Source organism: Sinocyclocheilus rhinocerous, unplaced genomic scaffold (assembly GCF_001515625.1).
Source record: "Sinocyclocheilus rhinocerous isolate Xijiao unplaced genomic scaffold, SAMN03320098_v1.1 scaffold504, whole genome shotgun sequence".
Classification (NCBI taxonomy): domain Eukaryota; kingdom Metazoa; phylum Chordata; class Actinopteri; order Cypriniformes; family Cyprinidae; genus Sinocyclocheilus; species Sinocyclocheilus rhinocerous.
In genome coordinates, this window is record NW_015645076.1 from 1,355,258 (window position 1) to 1,381,948 (window position 26,691).

General features: G+C 37.4%; 2 protein-coding genes and 1 pseudogene across 2 annotated transcripts in view; 2 read left to right on the forward strand and 1 right to left on the reverse strand.

Moving 5' to 3' along the window:
- LOC107705497 (A-kinase anchor protein 9-like) overlaps positions 1-9,021 on the reverse strand; it is a 55,571-nt gene extending 46,550 nt beyond the window's left edge. Inside the window, exons 1-3 of the mRNA XM_016508805.1 lie at positions 8,815-9,021; positions 6,526-6,699; positions 4,494-4,688 (exon numbers count right to left, since the gene is read on the reverse strand). Of these exons, the coding sequence (XP_016364291.1) occupies positions 4,494-4,688; positions 6,526-6,699; positions 8,815-8,862 (417 nt within the window). The 5' untranslated portion in view covers positions 8,863-9,021. The remainder of the gene's footprint in view (positions 1-4,493; positions 4,689-6,525; positions 6,700-8,814) is intronic.
- Positions 9,022-10,028: 1,007 nt separating this feature from the next.
- Positions 10,029-12,274, forward strand: LOC107705498 (uncharacterized protein C21orf58-like; annotated as a pseudogene).
- A 937-nt stretch (positions 12,275-13,211) lies between these two features.
- On the forward strand, positions 13,212-23,828 carry LOC107705499 (sentrin-specific protease 2-like). The gene is made up of 17 exons (XM_016508807.1): positions 13,212-13,543; positions 14,779-14,834; positions 14,940-15,046; positions 15,162-15,240; positions 15,966-16,050; positions 16,789-16,945; positions 17,026-17,132; positions 17,217-17,305; positions 17,441-17,486; positions 17,587-17,665; positions 18,867-19,016; positions 19,430-19,540; positions 21,869-22,081; positions 22,322-22,401; positions 22,613-22,697; positions 23,368-23,463; positions 23,552-23,828. The coding sequence occupies exons 1-17, from the start codon at positions 13,380-13,382 to the stop codon at positions 23,615-23,617; spliced, it is 1,770 nt and encodes a 589-aa protein (XP_016364293.1). The 5' UTR covers positions 13,212-13,379; the 3' UTR covers positions 23,618-23,828.
- Positions 23,829-26,691: the final 2,863 nt, after the last annotated feature.

The following is a 26,691-nucleotide window of genomic DNA, read 5'->3' on the forward strand; positions in this document are numbered from 1 at the left end:
AATAAATAAATAAATAAATAAATAAATAAAATTATTGGGCAAACAAAAATACATATTGCCAAATAAATTTTATTTTCTTTGGCTTTGCCTGTTCAGCTTCTGATCTCATGGATGGGCAGAAATGTGCTAAACGTGCATAAAAGCAATGGAAAACGCTATTTACGTATGCAACTGTGGTTCTGTGAATTCCGGATGACCACCAGAGGCGGTGCTAAGCACTAGTGGATAATCGCAACATCAGCTAGATAGGTCAAGAAAAATGTGTCCACAAGGTCACATCATGACACAGACCTAGCCACAAGGATATAAACCGCAGTAGCTCGGTGGCCAGCCTCGGAACACTTCTCGTGCATTCCGAGTGACAAAGTTACATTTGTTTAACATTTACATCATGTTGACAACTTCGTGTGTGGTGCACTTGGAATAGAATTTTGTTTAAATAGAGGGGTAATAAAGTAAAAGTTACTTGAATCATGTTCATGACCCAGTGGCCAAACCCAAAGCTGAAGACGAGCTGGGTCTCGTCCTATTCTGACCCAATGGACTGGACGTTTCTATCCTCACAAACCAGCGGCAATGAGTGGTCAACTCAACAGGACGACCTCTGCCAATTCAGCTGTACTACCTCCGGGTGAAGCCTCCATTCCCCAGGGGACAGCAGATCCCTGGATAACGCATTCGCTACTTGATTGTCCGATCCTGTGAGATTAACTGCCTTTAATGAGACTAGCCAATACTGAGACCATTTGAGATATTTTGCGAGTTAGCTGAAAGGATGCAAGAGACCTGGTCCCGCCCTGGTGATTCAAGTGAAACACTGTCGATGTGTTGTCGGACCTGACCAGCACATGGCGACCTATTAAATGTGGCAAGAAGTGTTATAGTGCTAGGTACACTTCTTTCAATTCCAGGACACTGATGTGCTCCATGGTTTCCTTTGGTGACGAACAACCGCTGATCCCCCTCTGGATCCACGGTCTCTTCCATCCTGTTGATGAAGCTTTTGTTGTGATCACTTCCCAACAAGAACACACAACTCCTAGTTGCACTCCGGCCCTAAGAAATGTTAACATTTCCAGGGTTTCAAAGTCCGGACACAAGCTGAAGAAACCACATCCATATGATGACGATGTCTCAGAGTCTAGTCTGTTGCTCCACCTTTGGAAGCACATCCAGTGGGATCACGGATGTAGCAGCAACTAGTTGTTGAAGGATGCCATAAGGAATTTTTGACTCCAGTCGAAAACGGGTTAGTAAGTAACAAACGGAGTCTGTTCGAGCATGTGACAGTGTGGAAGACATTGTGAGAGAGTTGAGTGTCATGCCAATGAACATTATGGACTGTACTGGAACCAAATGACTCTTCGTGTCATTCACAGTAAGACCCAGTGTCTGAATATGTCCCAGCAAAATCCTGGTGTTGTGTAGAGCATGTTGCCTTGTTGGGTCACAAAGCAACCAATCGCCTAAATAGAGAAGGATCCTCATGCCTTTGGTCCAGAGGAGAGAGGGCTGCACTCATGCATCTTGTAAATACGCGAGGGGCCAGAGAGAGACCGAATGGCAGAACTCTGAACTAGTATGCTTGGTCCTGAAAGCTGAATCTTAGGAACTTCCTGTGGTGGGGAGCAATGGGGACATGAAAGTATGAGTTCACACTCACAAACCAGTCTCCTTCCATTACAGACCGAAGAATATTGACTGTGTGTAACATACGAAAAGGAAGAGACTTTAGGAACACATTTAAGCAATGCAGATCCAGAACTGGCCAAAAACCTCCATCCTTCTTCGGAATGAGGAAGGATGTGGAGTAAAACCCATCCCTCTGACTGAGGGGAGGAAGATTTTCTATAACTTCTTCCTGCAACAGCGAACAAATTTCTAGTGACAGGGCCATAGAACTGGTCGGATCCTTGACAACTGTTAGAAGGATTCCTGTAAACTTTGGACGCCGGTGTCGGAACTGCAAAGTGTATCGCCTGCTCACAGTTGCCAGAACCCAGGGGTCGCACACTGACATTCTCCAGTAATCTAGATGTTGTACTGAGAAACGACCGACTGCTGGCCTGAGAATTTCATGGTTTCAGTTTCTGCCTTTAGTAACTGTGGGGGGCTGTGGTCCCCTCTGATGGTGGTGGTGAAAACTGCGAGGTCCCTGGGCCTCTTCAGCCACTCTTTGTCATGGTGGGTTCTGAGGTTGAGAAGTATTGTGGAGGCGCAGTCGCTACTCTGCAATTAAGTAGCATGGATGAGCGGGAACCGTTGGCATCCTAAAAGAGGAGCCCGTGGGGCCCGAGTCAGCTTTGTGTGGCTTCGGGTAACTTCATTCTCTTCTCTAAAACCTCAGAGACACTGGGGCCAAAAAGATGTCCCAGCACAATTGGCAGTTCCCTCAGTGTCTTCTTCAGCCAATCTTGCCTGAGCAAGCCATACCTGGCGCCGAGCTGTTAGAAGTGTTGTTGAGAGTGTTCCCAGCTCACGAGTCACATGCCCCATAGCCAATAGAGCAGTCTGGAACTGAAGTACTTTAGTGTCTGCATTTGATGACTCTAAGGTGGTGTTGCTGGCAAGTAGCAGCTGGCAGATAGCATTTTCTGCTCGAGTTATATAGGCTACTGACTCCTATGCCTTCTTCAACAATGCATCAGTACGTCCACATTGTGCACTTTGGCAGCATACACTGCCTCTTATGGCGCTTTTCCACTGCATGGTACAGCACAGTACGGTTCACTTTTGGGGGGTTTTCCACTGGGTACAGTACCTGGTACTTTTTTTTAGTGCCACCTCTGTTGAGGTTCCAAGTGAACCGTACCGTTACCAAAACGTGACGTGTAAACTCTGCTGATCACGGATTGGCCGGAGAGAATCGTCACTACCTGCGTCACTGAACTTGCGACACAAACACAACAGAACCGCTAGATTTAAATCAGCACAGCCAGCGTAGAATCGAACACAATTGTTTTGAATGAGCGCACCTTTTTTAACAACCAAAAAATGGCTGTTTTGTGGTTTGTTGAGGAAGTACAGACGTTCCTCTCGTTGATAGCAGAGGAGCGGATCCAGCGAGAGCTTGATGGGGCGACGCGGAATGAAAACGTTTTTCAGGAATTGCGGCAGTAGAGGCGGCGCAACTTTAAAGACATGTGAATAATCCCGCCCACTCTAAAGTGGTACTACACTGCAGTGGAAACGCAAACCGAGCCGAGCCGTACTGAGCCGTGCCGAGTCGTACCACGCAGTGGAAAAGCGCCATTAGTGCTTCATCAGGTGATACAACCAATGCTGCTACTGGCTGTTTGATCTCAGGTGCCCGCCCCACCCCAATGGAATCAGCCTCCGCCATTGACGCTAGAGTACAGGCTGTCTTTGAACTTTTTGATCTTTCCGAAGTAGTCATCTTTGTTGGCGGAGCGCCAGCAGCCGCTGATGCGCTGCGTTTTTGAACACGCCGCAGGGCTGAGTCATATTGTGCAAGGTTAGCAGTCGAATTAGGATCCAGTTCGGTGAGGCGAAGCGGTCTCTCGGACATTGGAAGTATACTACAATGCGAACATGGATCAGTCAGAGCCTCTTTTAGATGCTGAACCCCTAAGCACGAAGGGCAGCGATCGTTTCCATCATTGGGAAGAAGTGCGTTCAGACAATTTGCAACTCTGTGGAAAGTCGGAGACAAGCGAACCGTGAGCCATGAATCCATCCTCGGTTAGCACCGTAGGAACTCAAACTGTAATAATACCAGCCCGGGAGATTGAAGGAAAAAATCCTTGGATGGAACCAGAAGATTGTAATCTTGAAAACAGACTCAGAATCACATGTAAATTAACCAAACCTGCCTTTGGATAGCACTGTGTGGCATGATGAAGAAAAAGAAACCTGATATTTATCTGTCCTGATGGCAGTGCAGAGTGGTTTGCGTCATGACGTGACCTTGTTGACATTTTTCTCGACCGATCTACCTAACGCTGCGATTATCCACTAGTGCTTAGCACTGCCTCTGGCGGTCAGGACGAATGAAACAGAACTGCAATGGACCCTTTTCACAAGACTGTGATGACACGTCTCATTAGTCATCAGCATCATGAATCCTCCAAAGTTTTTTGCATTTAAATTTTTTTTTAAATGTACATTTATAACACTATACTTTGTATTATATTTCCTTTGCATCAAATCACAAAAAAACAATTTAACGCTAATGCGATATTTCTAACACAGCATCTATGGGAGTGAATGTAAATTTGGCATTGTTCTCTCTACTGACTATCAGTCTCTCTATTTTTTTCCCATTTTTTGAAAGTCATGAAAACACTATCATGGATTTTTTCTTTTGCTATTTGAGCAAATGGGAATGCAAAATTTATATTTGTGGTAGGCTCCAATTCACTGCTATAGACGTTTACCCAACTATGATGACTTCTGCTGCTGAGAAACCCAGAAATGTTAAAAGGTCCATTGTAAGATCTGTCTTGTGTGTTCCTTAAAGGGTAAAGGTTTACCTTCAGTTGTTCTTTGTCAGTATGTGCAACTATAATCATTTCTGCAAGTTCATCCTCTACTTGATCGGGCAGCTCTGACTCTGAACAGAGGTCCTCTTCTGGGTCTCTGGCAGAGGCATCAGTTTCATCGTCCTCTCTGCTGCACTGAAGGACCTCTGGAGCACTGCTCTCTGTGCCATCAGGTCTGAGTGATGCCTAAACGTTCAGACAAACATGCATATTTTCTACAGTTACCATGACTACATTGCCCCTAGCCATGTTATGCTAACTGACCTATTTTCAGATGGGGTGGGAACACAGATATACATGCTATAGATTTGAAATTTGCTGTAGTGGTGAGCACATGCTATTTGCATGTGACTTCGTAGGCTTAATGTCTAAATGGCATGTAAAGAAGCAGCAGCCAAGCCCTCAAAGTCAATGAAGTGAAAGCATAAACTGACCCATTTCTAACAGAAGTCATATCATACATACAGGGGTTGGACAATGAAACTGAAACACCTGGTTTGAGACCACAATAATTTATTAGTATGGTGTAGGGCTGGGGCTTCTCCACACCGTAACTCTCTCAGATGTGGGAAAGACAGTGAAGGTTGACTCATCAGAGAACAATACATGTTTCACATTGTCCACAGCCCAAGATTTCTGCTGCTGGCACCATTGAAACCGACGTTTGGCATTGGCACGAGTGACCAAAGGTTTGGCTATAGCAGCCCGGCCATGTATATTGACCCTGTGGAGCTCCCGACGAACAGTTTTGGTGGAAACAGGAGAGTTGAGATGCACATTTAATTCTGCAGTGAGTTGGGCATCTGTGGTTTTATGTTTTTTGGATACAATCCAGGTTAGTACCCGGACATCCCTTTCAGACAGCTTACTCTTGCGTCGACAGTTACTCCTGTTGGATGTGGTTCATCCTTCATGCTAGTAAAATGTGTGCCATATTTCAGTTTATAATGACCATTTTCTACATCTCTAAAACCCTTATAAATAAACAGTTTTTTAAAGATCAGGAACCTTGATAAAAACTAAACTCAGCTAGAAGAATACGCACTTTAGAAAATTTAGTTTTTCTGGCATTTAAGAAAAATAGAGATGCAATAAGGAGAAAGCAGAATAGATGCTGTGACTGTTGCATCTGACTGGTGCCACAATGCTACAGAAGTTTTTTGCAGCTTAGTTTTAATAAACTTCACTAGGTAGCAGCAAGTTTTTAGTTCTGAAGTATTTTTTTTTCATAAATCAAATTTCTTTATCTCAAATTAAAATTGGATTCTTCATGATATGACTTTAAAATAGAAGTCAAGTATGCAGAATTCAGAAACCCTTACTAGTGGTGGCCATTAAGTGAACTGCAACCAGCAACTCATTTGCTCATGCTCGGACTTGTGCACACATAACTTACAAGAGACTAAATGTGATTCAGTGGCCTGATATATTCACCGTGAAGTTCTCTTTCAAAGTAAAAAGAAGTTGGAAATTACTTTATCAATATATTGTTAATGAAAAATGACAGCGGTGACAAAACTGTGGTTAAGAAAGTATCTGATCATATCGATGACGATATGTTTACACAAACTTTGCAATTCACCAGCATCATGTCGACAGATGAGGTAATTGAAATTACACCGTTATGATAGTTTTATCATAAAGTATACTTAAGACTACAGACTATTTAGATGTGGCTATGTGAGACTATAGTCTGAATTAATCCCTTTTCTTTGCATGGCACATTGACATTACAGTGTGGAAAACCTTTTTTGGTATTAATCTGAACATTGTATAAATATTCGATTAATGTGTCAGAACGGAAGAGAGGTTCTCAGACATGCATGTACATGTAACGTTTTGATTTTTCCCGGCAAAAACATCACGAGTCCTTCATTTAAAAATCAATCTACAGGCTTTCATAGACAACCTAGGAAGTCGGAGAAGGTCTTGTTTAAGTTTTGTTACAAGTTGTTCACACATTGGCAAAAAAAAAAAAAAGGAGATTAAGACATGAAAATTCTTTAAAAAATTAAAAGCAAACCTCCGAGTATTCCTTGTTGATCTCTCCATGACAATCGTCTGTCTCTGGTTCCTCTAGGTGGCAATCTTGCGCTGACCAATCATTCGTCTGGACAGTTTGGCCCTTCCTCTTCGGCGTCTTTTTCTGCGAGCTCGAACTTTCGCTTTTTGCCCGGCGCTGTCTAAAGTGAGCAAGCTGCGCCAGAGGTTGAGAGACAGGTAGAGGGAAACATACATCAGGATGAGATAGCAAGAACATAGAATCAGCATTGTGCTGGGCTTTAAACACGAGCCATGTCAAAAGTCAAATGGATGCATGATTGACATCTCACAATTAATCCAAACAAAAGAAGACAAATTCATCATCTTTAGTCCATAATGTGAAAGACAACAGCAAGAAAAACAGGTTTAAAAAGCTGACATCCAAAACAATGGGTTCTTCATGTACTAAAAAAATCATCATCCTCTTCTTTTTTGGACAATCCCTGATCGCAAGAGCAGGGATATTCCACTGGATTACATTTGACCTGCTTTCATAAACATGTATGGAATCAGTTTGTGTTCCGCCCACTGACTGTCAAATCACATAAGATGTTGATATGAAGAGAGCCTGGGGGACCATGAGCCACAAATGGCATCTAGAACAGCAGCTTACATGCAATATTCGGGCCACTCTATGCAGCATCCACTGGTAACTAAAATGGTGTGCATATCAGAATTAAATATAAATATGATCTAATATAAATATAATATTAAATTGGCAACTGAAGTTAGCAAAGCTGTGTTATGGGCAGATAGTTGATTGCTGACCAGTTAACAAAAGCCATGGCAACCAGCTAGCCACTCTAGAACTGGTTCATCTTTGAGCTAAATTAATCCACCAGCTCACAACAATCCAGAAACATCCCATAAACTAATGTTAAATGCTTGAATATTAATGCATTTCATGTGGCTGAAGTTACAAGATGAAATTCAGAGTTTGACAGTATGGATCCAGTGCAAGTGCAAGATGTAGATAGATGAGGATTTGTTGAAATTGCAAGAGACAGTTTGGTTCAAATCAGAGTTGAATATTATAGACAAACAAGTAAGTGTTTCATTCCATTTTAATAAACGTTTAAATTAAAAATGTAAGTGTGACAATTAAACAAAAAAGCTGCCACAAAATAAGATATGAATTTTGTCAATACTCAAACACATGCTACAAATTAGTAATGACTGCTTTCCATGGAACACAAAAGATGACGGAGAACTTTTTCCAACTTAAAAAATTTTTTTTTTTTTACTTTTGTGTGCCCTGCATAAAATAAACACAACATGGGCATGAAACAACATTGGTGTGAGCAAATGACTACACAATTCATTTAATGACAACTGAAATGCATCCTTGCAATGTTGAGACTTTAATCGTGTGGTGCCTCCTACAGGTCTCTCTATACATAACAGTCAGTATTCTTCTGTGGACTGAATATTATCATCCAACAATGAGAAAGTATTTAGTTAATGAATGTAGCCAATATCGTGTTGTTTACATCATTTGAAGCGTTTGTCCTTCAAAACGAGGCAAAGAAACGCCTAACAAAACGAGAAGATGCCACTTCATTTTTGTTGTCCTCTCATTGCGGATAAAGTGCAGTTCCCGTCAAAGCTCTCTTGCGCTAAATATATACTGTAGATACCTGTGAGCTGCACTGATCCTGCCTGGAGACAGAGCTGTATCAGATTCCTCTCAGCAAATCGAACTTTATTTGCAACATAAGACAGCCTAACATAAGCAAAAAAGAAAGCTTTTGCTGCAACGCCAACAAACATTTACCCCAAATTGAAACTCAAACTAAACAAATACCCAAAGCTACATATTACCAAAAACAACAAAAAAAAAAGCGCAAAACTTCCAGCTGAGGAAGGTTGTTGCTCTGATTTCGTGAACCAGTGCAAATAAACGACACACTCAGAAGAAAGTTGGAGTTCAAGCTTCATTTTGTCCATAATGAATATGGCATGATATTAATCAAAAACTCCTCACAGTGAATTATGAGAAAGTTGGGCAGAGATACACTGATAAATTGAGTCGGGCTGAGTAGTTCCTCATACTAACAAGTTTTATAATAAGACATTGTGCACCAAGAACAATGGGAGTGACTGTGACATCTGTGGCTGTCCGAAATACAAGCGGATCTCAAATAAAAGCAAGAAAAAACATATAAATAAATGTGGCAGTTGATATAATTACAGACAAAAAGAACAACAAAAGAATATTCAAATTCACAACTAGCCTATGTAAAGTTACTCTGCTAATGTTAGCGCTTACCTTTGCTCGTCCGGCCTCTAATTTTCTCTGCCTTTCATCCTGATCCATTTCCTGGATCAAGGAATTTCATGGGAATGAAGGAAACACTCAAGGGGACGTCAATCAGACTGAAACTGCGTTTCTCTAAAACTCCTTAAACTAATTTTTTTGTAATGTTTTGTGAGTTCAGAGATTTTCCTAAAGAGTAACTGTCAGTGTAATTTTCAACATGGCCGCGAAGTGTGCTTATCCCCGCCCTTATCAGATTGACAGTCAGCGAGAACCTATTAGAACAAAGGATGTGAACTTGTCAGCCAATGACATTTTTTGTTGCAGAAATACACCTGCTCTTTTTAAAACGCCCTCCTTTAAATGCATTGGGCCTGAATGACCAATTAGAAAGCGAGTGCAAGCATGACCCTTTGATTGACAACGTCTAGAGCCTATTGCTGTGCAGGATAGTGAGAAATGACATCCTCGTAGGCTGTGTATTTGTTGTGGTAGTCGTGTTTCCAATAGTGGATGTGATTGACAAATGAGAGACGCGGGTAAAAGCCCGGGTGAATAAGATTAACCAGTAACGACAGCTGAATCGACGTAACAAAAGTTGTTTTCTTCACTAATAATATAAGGCACAGTCTCATAAATTGTAAATGTTACGCCAGTTTAATATAACACACTTTGAGAATATAATATTATAAGTACTGAATAATAAACAAAGATGATAAATATAATCATTACCTTTTATTTGGAGTATAAAGGTATAAAAATATATAACAATATTTAGACATTTCAATTCTACATAAAAAGTAATTATTATAATTATTATTTTATTATTATTCCATATTTATAAATGCTCAAATTACACATAATTGATTTTGTAAATAATAATAATAAAGTTTCCATAACCTTTCTATGATTACATTTTGAGGTTTTCCTAAAATACAAATTCAAAATATTTCGTTGGAAGCTGCAATATGTTCTTCCATTTATTTATTTATTTTATTTTAGAGTACTTTACTATGGGTCCACCGTAAACAAAAGAGCCTTGGTCTGTATTTCTAATGTAACTTAGCAACTTGAGTGTTGGGCAAAGAACTCTGCAACACAGATATATTCTGACAACAGACACCCTTCTACAGCAAACATGGACAATAATTAAATAAACGTATCTACGAAGTGTTTTTAAAATGGCAGACCCAGTGGTTGACCAAATGACAAGGCTGAGATTGAAAATGTTGGAAAAGGTAAATTGGCTTAATGATAAATATTTATCAGTTATACATAACTGACATGATATTCTTTCTTCCTTGTTGACAACATTCTATCATGAGACCAAACTTAATTCAAAATACTTAATATATCATCTGTTTGCTCCTTTTTAGAGACTGGACAATGAGAAAAATGACAACATTGAACGAGAAGGGTCAGCGTTTTGCACAAGTACACAGACAGTAGTGATTTTTTTGTATGATCTGGGAAGGCCACACACATGGGCTGGATCTCAATATCATTATCAACCTCTTCTCGGGCCACTCCAGCCTGTTCCTCCTATCCATATCCACCAAAGTGCTGCACCTGCACCTCCACCTGCTCCTCTCCCTCCTCCTGCCCCTCAGCCCCCTCAAATCATTCAACACACTGTATGAAAAGTTCACACCTTTAGTTATACTGGTTTGATCATACACAGAACATCTACATTTACTATTCCAGTTCAATTAATGGCTTTATAACTGTTCTAAAATATACAAGTACATAGACAATTTGTGTGTGCATTGTGTGTTACAATGATATGTTGCTGGCCCTCTTCTGATAACTTATATTTCTCCTTCCACAAGGTTCCTCAACAACCAGCCACCATTATCCAGCAGCAGTTACCACAGCAACAGCCTCTCATAGCACAAATTCCACCCCCACAAACCTTTCCCTACAGATCAGGAAGTATTAAAGAAGGTATATATACTGTATATCAAATACAGAAATAAAAAAAACTGTTATTGTACTGTATACTAAGCCAAAAAAAAAAAAAAGCAATTAGTAATAGTGATATTAGGACATTTAAACTTGCCTACACTTACTTTCCAACAAAAGAGTAATTACAAGGCCATAAGATTTTTTTTTTTTTTTAATACACTACTGTTCAAAGTTTTGGGGTCAGAAAGATTTAGTTTTTTTCGTTTACCAAGGACAAATTATTTAACAAATGATTTTAATAAAAAAATATTTTATATATTTTTTATTGATAATAAAGTTATTATTTTTATTTATGATTCAAATATATTCCTATTTTACATAATTTTTATATAAAATTATATTTTGGAATATTACTGTTTTGACTGCATTTTTAGAATAAATTATATCATTTTTAATAAATGTAGCCTAAGTGAACATAAAAATCTTTTTTTTTAAACTTTAAAAATTTTACTAACCCCAAACTTTTAAACAGTAGTGTAGCTAGTGATTCAAGTTGCATGCCTGAAATATAGCCAATAAGAATAAAGTACTACATGGAGTTTTAACGACACTTCAAGATTTCAGCTAGGACAAACGTTCTCTACTTTATTATTCTGATGACAGACATGGTGGAGTTGATGCTCATGCAGAATGCACAGATGCACCAGATCATCATGCACAATATGATGCTGAAGGCTCTTCCGCCAATGGCTGTGTACCCAGGAGGAAGCATCAGTCAAATCACACCTCTATAGCCTCACATTCAGGGAGGTAACCATCAAGAGATGTTGTGTTCAGCTTAAACCAAGTTGATATTTGTACATTTTACAATATGTAGTAATAAGTTAGAATGCTCATTTGATGTTGTTTAGGACCTTCATTCAACAGTGAGAGGAGGGGCTGTCCATCATCACCATCACTACAGCTCCCATGTACCACCTCTTCCTCCAACTGGCTACTCTTTTTGGCCCTCTTTGATGCCAGCAGGACAATTAGGGACTCATCAGCCAACAGTGCAGCATGTGATTGGTCCTGTAAATCTCCCCCCCTTAAACACGTATGAGTCATCAATGTAACAATACCAATAAATAATAATAAAAAAATAAATTAAAAAAAACTTTAAAATCATTGTTTTATTTTAATTATACATTTAAAAATGGATCAGAAATCCTTTCCAGTTGATTAGGTAAGTCTTGTCTCTAGTTTACAACAGGACCTCAACTGAACTTTATCATTTATGAAACCTAGTGCTGTTTACATGTGTTGTTCATACATACATGAGATTTTACAGTGAGGTCTTACACATTCTGTACAGTACTAATGTTTTTGTCATAAAAATAAAAAAATCACTACATAATTCTCTTAATCCATCATTAGTTATGGGTATCTTGTGCTACGTTTCAATGTTTAAAACATTCACTGGTCAGTCATTGTGAATCATATAATCATAATATTCTCATGTTAACTTGTTTTGCCTTGAAGAATGGGAATTGATGCTGTGAACTCCAGGACTCCACTTGGACTCTGAGGTAAACATAGGGTAATTTTATTATCTTGTTCACTAATATTATATATTTTTCTAAGATATTAGAAGTCAGTGCTCCTAATAGGCCTACCTTTTTTTTCTTTTACCTTTTTCTAGACAAATTGCCAAGGGCAGACGGATCCCTCTTTATCTTCAAAGACAGATGATACATCGACATGGAGGTCCGACATCAATTTACAATTTTCAATACAGTTATATCATTTTGTTATTCATAGGGATTTGTTGTGATTTTTAATTTTGTTGTATTTACTGAAGAATTAATTAAATATTACAATATTAAATAGCAAAATAAGTGCTCGGTTTAATTAATATAAATGTTTTTTTTTTTTTAAGTCACCTGGTATGCAGGTGTAGTCGTGGCTGTTTTGCCATACAACAGACCCTTTTAAAATGTACAGTTCATGTCTTTGCAGTGTAGTCATAAGGTTATTTTCATACTTTAAATAGGCAGTGCATTGTGTAACGCTGTCATGTGCAACATAAACCTTAGCTGAAGCTAAAACTGAGGGAATGCCATGGACATAGACACATAAACGGACATAGAACATTCATCAAGTAAAACAAGCACACCCACTCGATATTTCTTCCGCTTTGAGACACGTGATGGTTAGTTGCTCATCTGATTGGTTGCATGATGAGTAAATCTAATCGCTTTACTCACATAGCCTACCAAAAATTCAAAATCAGCATACACGTAATATACGGATACAAATGTAAGTAATTAAACTGTGTGCAGTTTGTAATAAAACATTATTTCGTCTGTTCCATTTTATAAACTATTTCTTTCACTGAACCCAGATCATTACCAAGTACTTTCTGTTTGCTGCTCTGCACTGCAGCGCCTTAACTGGCGGTGTGAAGGAACGTCAATCTCAGACAGACACTCTTGGGTAATTGGGCAGCAGTGGAGAGTGGGAGGGCCTAACCGACGAGCAGTGGTGCGGTGTCGCAGTTGACAAATCAGTGAAACGTACGTCCACGAAAGGCTTTTGAAACACGAGTGGGTCAAATTTTCGGTTTCAAAACCTGCAATATAGACCTGGCACTAACAAACCAAGCGGAGTCTTATTCATCGTGGTGGTTTGTGATGTATGAATGGATAGTTGACGGATTATCGTCGCTCTTCGTGCCTTTTTCTGGTGAGAAATCCGCAGCCTGGCCTAGTGAGCACTGTAACGGTGTCGCTCGAGCCGCGGGCACAGACACGCAGCGGCTGGAGAACAGCAGGCCCGCCAAACGCAACTATCAAAGGTGTGGTATTAGTCTGTTTGTATTCCTCGGTTCTGAATAAACCTAATTACTATTTGTTTCTGTTTTAATTAACACACAGTGCCTTGTTTTATCTGGTGTCAGTTTGTTTCTTGTTCATTTACACAAACAATAGGCAGTTGTAGTACATTACATTTGTCTTCAGGGGCAGGAATCAGTCCAATGTAAACAATTCGTCAATAGACAGTCTACTTACAGCAATCAGTCACCATCTTTGTCATTAAATTAATAGGATACTGTCGAACATAAATTTAATTTATGAAATGTTTGTTGTGATTTAGAATTATTACAGATCTGAAGTCGTTAAATTGGAGAGTATAGATAACGTCCTTTTCTGTTAGTGCCTGCACAATATTGCAAAGCTGTATAAATATGAATGTTCTTTAAGAAAGACGTGGTGTTTTCTGTTTACCTCAGAGTCTACTGGTTTAGCGATTTTCATTTTATTGCTTTTATTTGAAAGATATTTTTTTTGTATTAAAGGTATAGTTCAGTTAAAAATAAAAAAAATTGCTTAATTTGCTCCCCTTCAGACCATCCAATATGTAGATTAGTTTGTTTCTTCATTGGAAGAAATTTAGGGTTACATCACTTGTTCATCTTGTGTTCATCTTAATGTCTTGTGAAGTGAAAAGCTGTGTTTGTAAGAAACAAATTCATCATTAAGACGTTTTAACTTTGAACTGTTGCTTCTGGCCAGAAAATGAGTCAATAATAATGCTTCCTCCAGTGGAAAAAAAAATCCATCCCCTGTTGTCCTCTCACTGACATGCTTGATCTGTGCATATTTCTCTCCTGATTCAGGCGAGATTACGTTTTCACTGGAGAAAGCAATATTATGGATAGAGGGCTTGTGTTACCTTAAAGCAATAGTTTGAAGTTAAGTGTTTTGATGGATTTGTTTCTTACGAACACGCAGCTTTTCACTTAACAAGAAATTAATTGATGGACTGGAGTGGTGTGGATTACTTGTGGATTATTGTGATATTTTTATTAACTGTTTTGACTCTCATTCTGACGGCACCCATTCACTGCAAAGGATCCATTGGTGAGCAAGTGATGTAATGCTAAATTTCTCCAAATTTGTCTAGATGAACAAACTACATCTTGGATGGCCTGAGGGTGAGTAAGAAAATTTTCTTCATTTTTGAGTGAACTAGTCCTTTGATGCATCTGTTGCACTGACCTGAAGTGTTTCATTTTCTCTTGGGTTGCAGTGTGTACTCCGCTGATTGTGTGACAGAATATCCAGAGGTCAAAAGAGCAAGACATGGTAAATATTTAGATGAGCTCTTCCACGTAAACAACAGTGCCGTATTGACATTCTCAGTCACCTACCGTCAAGGCTTTTATTCATATATCTGTCATCTTTCTACAGATGTGATCATTAGGGTTGTCAAGAAGACTTTTGCAGGGATTGCAGGGCTGTTCCGATCAAGACACCACAGAAAGGCAGAACATGAAAAGCAGAAAGCCTTTTCGGAGGTATGTTCATATAATCACCACTAAGTGATTGCAAATACATGCATTGCTTGTGCAGCCTTGGTTTCATGCATTGTGTACATTGTCTTGTTTCTTGTTTTGCACACTGGTGGCTCAGGTTGGCAGGGTTGCTTTTATGGGTATTGATGACATACACAGCAACAGCCTGAGTTCATGGATTGAGAGTGAAGGAATGGGTGAGTGTGATTTAACTGTCCCCACGTGTCTCTGTGATCTGGCAAAGAATTTGACAGACATGCGTTACCGCTCAAAACTTTGGGGTCAGTACAAATTTTTTTGTTCTTTGGAACTTTATATTCATCAAAGGATCCTGAAAAAAAACTATATCTCAGTTAGGGCTGGGCGATATAGCAAAAAAATTTATCAACGATACAATGTTTCATATCATTCGGTATCGATAATTATTGACATTTTTATAACCTTTTTTTAAAACAAAAAGCAATATAATTTTTTTTATTTTATTTAACCACTGTATTTATAATTAACACAATTTATTGAGACAAACAACAAATATTTTTTCTCGGTTTCCATAAAAATATTAAGCAACTGTTTTCAACATTTGTAATAATTAGAAATGTTTCTCAAGCACCAGATCAGCATATTACTATGATTTCCAAAGGATAATGTGATTCTGGAGTAAAGGCTGCTAAAAATACAGATTGCCATCAAAAGATTAAATTACATTTTGAAATGTATTAAAATCGAAAACATTTATTTTAAATTATAATAATAATAATTCACAATATTACTATTTTTATTGTATTTTTGATTAAATAAAAACAGCCTTGGTGAGCATAAGAGAATTTAAAAAGATTTTTAAAAATGCACTGTACATAAAGCTTATTTTATACCTATCTACAGCCTGTCAGTTTAGTAATGGTTTACAATTATCTCTCTTCAGATAAACAGATAGAACTGGGAGTTAAAAATAAAGAAAGAACAGCAGCCAATGTCCACCACAACCCCCAGGCTTTATGGAAACCAGAGTAAGTATCATTTAGACACTTTTGTCATTTGTCATAATTTTAATGGTTACATTTTCTGATGGCATGATTATAAGGTTGTAATGACTTTACATTTTTATGTGATTAAAGGAGAGATTGTAAATTTCTGTTCTTTTAAAAAGAGCAACACATGATCCTCAAAATTCCCACATCCCATGATGCACAGAATATGGACATAACTTCAGCCAAGCAACAAACACTCAGCAATTATGAATAATCATGCTTTATGCAAACAATAAGAAGTGTTCATGAAACCTCCACAACATTTAGTGTAAAACAAGGTGATGTTTTTCTTCCCCATTTCTTCTCTATCAGTTTGTTGAAGGAAACAAACTGGTCACAAATGACTAACAGCAGCATCTTTCTTTGTTTACTTATTTACTATTCTGTGCATTGCTGCCAATGAGCAAAGATTGAACTGCCTCTAAATCTTTTTTTTTTTTTAATGATAGCTGAAATTCATTTTATAAATACATCTTTACAAATAAATAATCTAAAAGCATTTATTTCTGACATTAATAGGCAAATGAAACTTACCTATTAAATGAAGTATGAAACAGAATATACTGTACAGTAGCTCAAGTCTTACTTTGATACCGGAACCAGAGATATGTACTTCTGTTTTGTAACTGTAAACCATGTTCTGAGTGGTTGCTGATAATAAAATGATTTGTTCTTTAGACATTGTATAACAGTCTGTGTATTTATCTCCTTGAGCAGTGGTGCAATGCTGTACAAGGGAAGCCAGGACAAAGGCAGGGAGATGCGCAGATCACTGAAGCTAGTGTCGTCTTGCACCACCCACGGACTAAGTGCAAGACCAGCTGAGATGGAGCATCCAATCCGCACACACAAACCTTGCCTGACCGTAGAGGAGGTAGGGAAACTGAATTTTAATGTACTGGAAACTTGATACCTTTATGTCTGTGATTTCCTGACTATCTCTCTTTTGACTAGGCACTGAGAGAGAGCGATCGAGAGCATTACAGGAAGCTAGTAGAGATGGCATCAGAGAAATACTCAAAGAGCAAACCATTGCCGTTTGGACGGATGAAGCCTCTAATGTAAGTGCATGAGTCCTTAGAACACCTTTGAAATCAGTGTAGCATGGCTGGAGGACGTTAATGCTGTTCATTATTTTTTTTTAGCACAACTTTCTTGCTTGATGGACACAAGGCAAATGGGCACGCCTCCATCAGTCGCACTACTGACATGAGCAGACCTGCTCCAGTCAGAGGTGAGCTTAATTACATCCAGCTGCACCCACTGCTTTTGTTTTCCTTTAACTATCTGAAATTATTTTAAACTTTTGATGAATAGCTTCCATGACACCTTTTAACAGTCAAATCAAATGTTCTGTTTTTGCCTCTAGCCAATATGTCTGTGTGGCGGGATCCACTGACGCAGACTAAAGACAGGTAACACTTCAGCATGATTCATAAGCATTGCTTATTAATAAATGATTATCTGCATTTATTGATTTTTTAATATATTTATTTATTTTAAAATCTGCTATAGAACTATAGATGTTAATCGAAGCACACCAGCAAGTTATGTCAAGGAAGGAGCCTTGGATAATCAAACTGTAAGAAAAATCGTAAGTGCTTATTGTCTTTTTCATGTCATGCAAGTGTTGATGTCTACAGATGAAAGAGTATTAAAATATTAAAGGGATAGTTCACCCAAAAATGAAAATTACTCCATGATTTACTCACCCCCAAGTCATCCTAGGTGTATATGACATTCTTCTTTCAGACGAATCCAATCGGAGTTATATTAAAAAATATCCTGGCTCTTCCAAGCTTTATAATGGCAGTGGGTGTTTTTTTGTCAATAGTCCAAAAGAAGTCCAATAAAGCACATCCATCATCATAAAAAGTGTCCCACATGGCTCCAGGGGGTAAATAAAGGCCTCCTGTAGCGAATCAATGCATTTTTGTAAGAAAAATATCTATATTTAAAACTTTATAAACCGTAATATCTAGCTTCCGCTGACTGTTGTACGCACGTTCATTCCGGCATATGACGTAGGCCGGTGAGAATATGCTAGTCTCACGAGAACCGACGTTTGTTTACAGGAGCAAAGGAAGCAAAGTTTCCTTACTTTACTTTAGCAAAGGAAAACCAGTCTCTTGGCTTCTATCGAAATCCTCCATTTTTCTTTACAAATCTTCATTTTGTACTTCTAATTTGTGACCAGTGTTTTGTTTTGCTCTTTCCGCTGCGCTTCCGCATTTGTCACTTCTCACCGGACCTTACGCTATGTCCTACGTCATTTGCCGAAGTGTATGTCCTACGTCATCCGCCGGAGTGAACGCGCATACGATAGTTAGCGGAATCTAGAGATTACGGTTTATAAAGTTTTAAATATGGATATTTTTCTTACAAAAACACATTGATTCGCTACTGGAGGCCTTTATTCACCCCCGGAGCCGTGTGAGGCACTTTTTATTATGGATGGATGCGCTTTATTGGACTTCTTTTGGGCTATTGACAAAAAGCACCCACTCACTGCCATTATAAAGCTTGGAAGAGCCAGGATATTTCTTAATATAACTCCGATTGGATTCGTCTGAAAGAAGAAAGTCATATACACCTAGGATGGCTTGAGGGTGAGTAAATTATGGGGTAATTTTCATTTTTGGTTGAACTATTCCTTTAATCTGGATATTTATTAAGTTTAGTTTTTTAAAATCCAAGATTGAAATGTTTAAAAAAAAAAACATGCTTTGTGTAATTTATTTTTTTAATTATGTTTTGTAAGTTCTGTTCTCTTTTCTTCCTCACACTCTGTCCAGCCTTTAGATGTGGATCTGTCAGCTGAGGTCGAAGCAAGGTTGAATCTTAAGGAGAAAGACACAGCTGCAGGATCCTCGCTACCATCCAGATCTGAACTGATTACAGATACAGTGAGGTGCAGTGAGGAAGAGTTTCCCAGACTGACCAAGGTCAGTGTCTCAAAAAAATCCAGTCCTTAACTGTTATTATACCACACTCTGTCTGGTTGTTACATGCACAGGAATATTTCTGTATTAATTTGGAATATTCTGATTATAAATGTCACAAACACGTTAACCTCATTGCAACAAATTCTATTTCCTAAATTGAACATCTCCAATAAGAGAAGGTGGGGAGGAAATACATGTCTTGTTTGCTTGGATATTAGTGAATACCATGTAAACAGGGATATTCCAATATCTGTGGAGTGTGTAAACCTCTTTTTTGGAATAAAGTCTTGATAAGAGTATGATCAATGATGTGTATGTAAACCTGCCTATTTATTTCCACTTACAGTTCACTGTCACATTGGTTCCTTTCCTTGTGGTTTGAGTAACAGTGTTGTCTTTGTATCATGTAACAGGAGATGCAGCAGGAAGTGAGTGCTGCTCTTGCTCAAACTGATCCAAACCTGGTTCTGTGCAGTGCTTTCAAACTGCGTATCACACAGAGGGATCTGGCAACCCTGCAAGAGGTTTGCCATCTAATGCTCACTTAAAGTAATAATTTGATTATATCTATGGTAAATGTGATTTTAGCGAATTTCAACGTATATATCATTCTTTTATAGTCGCATTTTGCAACCATTTTTCCTGCAGGTGCGACCAATTTTTTTTTTAGGGTCACATTGGTTCGACTGCAAAATTTTAATATAATTATATTTAAAATTAGGCTAATGCACAGGCGATTTCATTAACGGCGCATCCAGTCAGTCGTTATTCTATCATCCTCTCAGGTATACCCGCTCACTCAGTCTGGTTTATAGGCTACTTGCCGTGTCAGCACGAGCACGAAGGTCATTGGCGCAGCTCAAAATCGCGGGCCCCCCCCCCCAATATTGGAAATATTTCTGTTTTAAACCATGAAGGCTGATATTAAGCAACGTGCAAATTTTGCGCAAGAGTTATGCCAGTGAACGTTTTAACCTTAGCCAATTATACAAAGTGAAAGTAAAAAAAGTACAAACTGACAGCGCTTTCAACATCTGCTGAACACGCTGCATTAACGGCGCATATTCTCTCAGAGACGACAAGAGACAAATCTACTTCAACATATGCTGATAACGGCATATAACTGTCTTGAATTATTCCTTAATATTTCTCTTGTCCTGTACATAGTGAAAAAAAAAAAAAAGAAATGTATTTTGCGTTAAACAGGTTGTTTTTGAAAGTCGGTGCTTGAAATAAAGGTGCTCTTAATTTTCATTGATGACTGCAGTGTTAATATAATTTTAATTACAGGCCTATAATTCTTTGTATAAATTAATAGACCTGTTTTAAAATACTTTTTAAAAAATATTTTCAATGAGGAGTAAACTAATAGCCTAATCTTTTTTTATCCTCACAACGCGTCAGCTATGCGTTGATGTGCTATGAAATTATTGCGGGGGAAATTAATTGTAATTAAATAATAAAAGTAACCTAATAACAATAACAGGCCTAATAATATTAAGAATGTAACAGGCCTACATTAATTGGAAATGCCAAATCCTCTTAATATTGCCAATATCTGATGCGTTTGACAATATCTCTGGCTATAGTCGACACATGATACGATGCAACCCAGCACAGGGAGGTTATCACGGGGCCGCCACGCAGTGCGTGCCCATCCGCTATGCCACTGGCGAAGGTGCGCGCAGTAAAAATGAAGCGAATATTGAGGAAACGATGGATGGTTTTCAAGCTTAAGTAAAGTAAAAGACTGCTTCTTAAACCAGAGAAGGTGAACATGTTGGTATTCTTGTGGGGGGAAAAACATGCATTACTGTCACCGACAGCAAGTTTAGTTTTACTTTTCTTTTTGTTTTCATTTTGAAAAGCTTGTTATCTTTGCTGTTTACCTCATGTTACGCTATGGAGGCTGTCTTTTATTAATATTTTTTTTTATTTGATTCCTCAGTGTTTGTTAAATGTTCTGTTATTTATTAGTCGTGTATATATAATACAGCATGTGGTGCATGCCATGCCTCATCTTATTTGTTTTTGTTAATAAACGTTTTGTAAGCTAGTTTGTCATTGTATTTGACTGTTTTATTGTTGTTGTGCTTTTTAATTAAGAATAACAATTAATCCTTCTTTTGTTTTAGTCTTAAAAAGTAAAAGGTGTGTAGATGTATGTAAGCAAAACAGACAATTATCTTTTCTTGTAAAACGTGACAAGATCGCAAATTCGAAATTGAACACACCCAAAGCCCGGCTTATAACATAGCAAAAGAGGAACTCCCATTCACAAAAATCAACTACTGATGAAAAAGGACGGGTTGAATGTTAACCACTTTCGTTTCCATATAACTATAAACTATGATAAAAGTTAATCAGCATGCATTGATTATTCCCATGTTGTAGCGCAAAAATAAATAAAAATAAAAATAAATATTGCGACCAAATCACGTGCTCGTGCGACCGAGAAAGTTAGTCACAAAAGAGTGACCAGTGGAAAGAATGAGTCTGGAGCCCTGATAGTGTGCATTATAATGTCTAAATATATTTATAATGTGTGATCATTATTTTTTATTTGTTTATTAAAAATATTTATAGCATTTTTAGCATTTATTTTTTTTGTATTTAGGCAAAAAAAGTAAGATTTTTAATCAACCATTTATCAGTTATTGGCCATAACATAGAATTATTGTTGTTTCCTTTATTTTTGTCTTTCAAAGTCTTAAATCAGATGTCATGTCGGGTGTGACTTCTCTAATCCAATAATTAGCATTTTCCTCCATTTTTTTTTTTTTCTTTCTTTTTTCTTTCAGACAAAAAATATGCATGAGTATTCACATTACCTTTGATTATGTAACCGTCGCTTTCAGGTGATCAACTTCTACATGAATCTCGTGATGTCCCGCAGTGAGCAGGAAGTAGGGGGAAGGAAGGTCTACTGTTTCAGTACCTTCCTTTTTCCCAAGTTGCATATCGGTGGACATGCTGCAGTACGGCGGTGGACTAAGGCTGTAGACCTCTTCCTGTATGACATCATTCTGGTCCCCCTTCACCTGGGCGTTCACTGGTCCCTTGCTGTGAGTAATTAACTCCATGTATTATGAGTTCAAACATTAGAAACCCTTAACTTTAACAGTCTGTTGCAGCACAATGAAAAAGACAAACAAGCATTTATAGTTTGGTTTCTGATCAATAGCTATTGGATTGTTTATTGGCTTTAATTAGCATATTAAAAACAAATTTATTTTATAATTAATTTGTATATGTGTTATGAGGTTTGGATTTTTGTGTAATGTTTCTTCCTTTTACCATGGTAGGTTGTTGACTTCAAATCCAAGTCTGTACGGTCATACGACTCTTTGGGTCAACGGCATGATGACATCTGCAACATGATTTTGTAAGTGATAATGTGTTGCATACATAAATATGTATAGTAATGTGATCATACTGAATGTACTGTACTGTGTAGCTAAAATGAGGGTTGTGTAATTTTGCTTTTTGTGCTGAATGTATGTGTATGCGTGTTAAAGTTTCTGCTCATAGTTTGTTTTTCAGTGTGTACTCTACTTGTTTATATTATTAATCTAATGACTCCATCTGTCCATTAGGCTTTATCTGAAAGAGGAGTTCAAGGTGAAGAAGGGCAAAGATTTGGAAACGTCGAAGTGGACCTTGAGCAGTCTACAGCCTTCTGTAAGCACTTGTATAATTATAAAAAAATCTTACAAGAACAGTATAGGTCTGTCAACAGGACTGAGAAATTCAATTCAATGTTTCAGTATTACAAAAATTCAAAATGTATTTAATATTTCAGGGTAAAAGCTACAAGACCTCAGTGGTCACCAGGTTTTTAAAAAATCAACGTTGTCTCATAAGTCCCCAAGAGGACGCAACAAATAAGTATAAATGAAACTGCGCTGTTTGCAAATAACAAGTACGAGTCTGCATTCGGTTTTATATTTTTATTTATTCGTTTTCTCTTTCTACTTTAATCTTAGTTTTAGAAATTTTGTTGTTTTTGTCTTAATGTCTATATAGTTTCATTCTTTTATATTGATTTGCTTTAGTTTATTTAGTTTTAGCCATTTTCTTCAAGGCAAACTAAATAAACTTTTTTTTATATGTATTTTCTATTTCAGTTAATGTTTATTTTATTTCAAGTAACAGAGCATTTTGTGTGTGCTTTTAGTTTTAGTTAAATATAATGACCCTGGTGCCAAGCACTTTTCTGTATTTAATTGCATTTTTAAAATGAAATTCAACCAATATTCCAAGTTCAAATTTTTTATTTTACTGCTGTAGAAGAGTTTCATTCTGTCTTCACACTGTAAGAGCTCAGCTCAGTTCTAATTATTATTTGTAGGAGATCCCTCAGCAGAAGAATGGTAGTGATTGTGGTGTGTTCGTATGCAAATATGCTGATTATATCTCCCGAGGATGCAACCTCACATTCAGACAGGTACATTGTGTATACACACACACACACTAATACAGGCAGAATAATACATGTCTCAATAATGCATAATGCCTTATCTCTTTCTCTATAGAGTCATATGCCGTATTTCAGGAAAGCTATGATCTGGGAGATCCTCAACCAAAAGCTGCTGCAGTAGGACCGTTGGGAATGTCGTACAGACTGAGTCAGATTGACCAAAGCACAGGACCACCATACGTCTGTCCCTTCTGCTCTTTTCTAGAGACATTTGGCTTTATATTGGCCTGTTGCAAAATTCCACCCAATTTTTCTAACAGACAGTGGATTGCTGGTTCCAGGCTGGGTTTGTTTGCACAAATAACCAATCCCTACTCTATGAATCCAAACACTAAAAGCTCAAATATGAGCAGAACACTGGACTGGGGTGTGAATAGATTTGAGCAGGTGGAAGCCTCATTAGCATTTGTTGTGAGGCTGGAATCGTTCTCATTCCAAGAATGTAGTCTTATTGCCCCCTACTGGTTATAATGTGAGCCTTTCCCAACTCACAGAAGTAGCAGTTGATGTTCCATGTTTAGTTACTATGGGGGACTAAAGTTACAAAATGGACCTTATTTTCCGTAAGAGTGGGGATGTTTTAGCAGTTACGTATCTCTTTTTACATCATATTTGCATTAATAAGGAGTAATAAACATATTTATTTTGTTTGAATGGGATGCAGTGATATCAGCTTAGTATGTCAAGACTTGTGTTTTAAAACCTACAATGTTACCCATTAGTCTCCGAGCATCAATAACGAGGTTTGATGTGCATGGCAATGATGGTACTTGCACTGAAATCAACAGTATTTCAGTGGATCTTTTGTTTCTTCTGTGTCTCTAAACAGTCCTGGCCTCCAAGTGCCTTGTTCCGAGAGCATCTCATATTTTAAAGCCATTAAAACATGTTGAATATTATGGCTTCACACCTGTTTCTGGAGCATCTGACATGCTTGTTTTATAGTTGTCTGTGTGTAGGAAAGCAAAAGAGCTTAAAGTAAAACCAGAGTTGGGTGACGGGGAGGGGAATGCATTGGTCTTGTTTTGTTTTTTTTAGGTTCTAAATGCTATATTCATAATCCCAATGGCTGTATTAGACATTCATACTGAACTGGAAATGTGGAACAGTGAAGTTGTGCCAAACGGACATTTCAGTGGCTAATTTCGGCAATATTCCTCTCTCATCCAGAAATGCAGGATCAAGAAGTGCTTTAATTCTGACTTGAAGTAAAAAAAGAAGAAAAAAGGTCTATATTTATTTGTTCCTATGTGGCTCTTCTGATTGAGTTTGAGCTTGAGTGCATATCCTGGAGTGGATTTTTTTTGTGAGAATGGAGTGTGTTTGGATTGACAGTGGGTGAGTTCTGATGCGAGCTTTAATACAGAAAATGAAAAGGCCCACTGCATATGAGCCGTTTTTGTCATTAATGCAGAATGTTGGTCATTATTTTTATAAGTAATAAAGATGTAAATAAGAAACATGTCTTCTGTCTTCCAGTGAGAAAGTCAGTCACCCACTAATACAGTAACTAAGATCAAATTCTTGTGACAAGAAGTTGTGAAACATCTGTTTAATTGGCCATTAAAGTACCATATGCAGCAAATAAAAAAATAAATTATAAATTGGCAATTTGGCTATATATATATATATATATAATAATATTTCACAATATTACTGTTTTTACTGATCAAATAAATGCAGATAAGCATAAGTGACAATTAAAAAAAAAAAATACTGGCCCCAAATTTTTAATACTATAATATTCAAGACTTCAAAATTATTTTTAAATTTATCAACATGGTTAACAGACGTGGAAAATATTTAAGTCAGTACATGAATTTGTGGAGGCAAATCTTTTTAATTTTTGTTCTTGACATTCAAATATTTGTCATTCAAGCTCTTGACATTCCATGCTACACAATCAACAGTTTAAGATACATTTTTCCATTCATTACACTATTCTGAACACACTGGGGCCAACAGGTGTCAAATAAGCACACAAATGTAACCTTGCACTGTCCTGGCCTTCGGTTCACACATTCTCTGGAAACATTTCCATGGTGTACTGTTCACAGGAGACATCTGTCAGCAAAGCACTTCCTGCTCTGCCATCATGTGATCTACAGGCTAATTTATTGATAGGCCTGAATTATTCAGACAGCACAGTGTGTTCGAAAACATATAAGCTGGTCTTCACATGATGAAATAAATATCTGCCCTAGCTTTTTGCCCTAATGTATCTGTTATTTTGTCCATTTGTATCTGGATAGGTAAGAAACACCATCTTAAAACTGATATAAATGAATGTTATGGACAAATATGTAAACAATGCAATACACAATTAGCACCAAGTATTGTGTCTGAGATCAGTCTTTTAAGTATTTATTATTTGTATTATTATACTGTATTACGTGTATTTTACTGTTTTCCAATTATGAGTCTCAATGTGTATACCAGACAAAAGTTGGGAATAATTACGATTTTTTTTGTTATTATGTTTTTGAATGAAGTCTCTTCTGCTCACCAAGGCTGCATTTACTTGATCAAAAGTACAATATAACAATAATACTATAAAAATATTATTACTATTTAAATGAACAATTTTACATTACCCCAGTCTTCAGTGTCACATGGTCCTTCAGAAATCATTCTAAATGCCTTTTTAGATACATTAAAATAGAAAACAGTTATTTTAAATTGTACATTAATAATATTTCACAATATTACTTTTTTTTACTGTATTTTTGATCAAATAAATGCAGCCTTGGTGAGCAGAAGAGAGTTTCAAAAACATTTAAAAAATCGTAATTATTCCAAACTTTTAGCCAGCAGTGTAGATAATAGATAATAATTGTTATTTGACAACTAAGATAGGAGTATAATAATATACTCTCAAGCAAACATAGTTTTAGTGCGATAAAACAACCCTGGACCACAAAACCAGTCTTAAGTCGCTGGGGTATATTTGTAACAATAGCCAAAAATACATTGTATGGGTCAAAATTATAGATTTTTCTTTTATGCCAAAAATCATTAGGATATTAAGTAAAGATCATGCTCCATGAAGATATTTTTCAAATTTCCTACGGTAAATATATCAAAACTTAATTTTTGATTAGTAATATGCATTGCTAAGGACTTCATTTGGACAACTTTAAAGGCGATTTTCTCAATATTTTGATTTTTTTTGCACCTTCAGATTCCAGATTTTCA

Excerpts from the sequence above, each read along its gene's own strand:
- LOC107705499 (XM_016508807.1), top strand. The coding sequence starts at position 13,380 with ATGTATGAATGGATAGTTGACGGATTATCGTCGCTCTTCGTGCCTTTT. Across the intron at positions 16,946-17,025 it reads CTTGCCTGACCGTAGAGGAG|GCACTGAGAGAGAGCGATCG; the intron begins GTAGGGAAACTG and ends TCTTTTGACTAG. Across the intron at positions 23,464-23,551 it reads GCAACCTCACATTCAGACAG|AGTCATATGCCGTATTTCAG; the intron begins GTACATTGTGTA and ends CTTTCTCTATAG.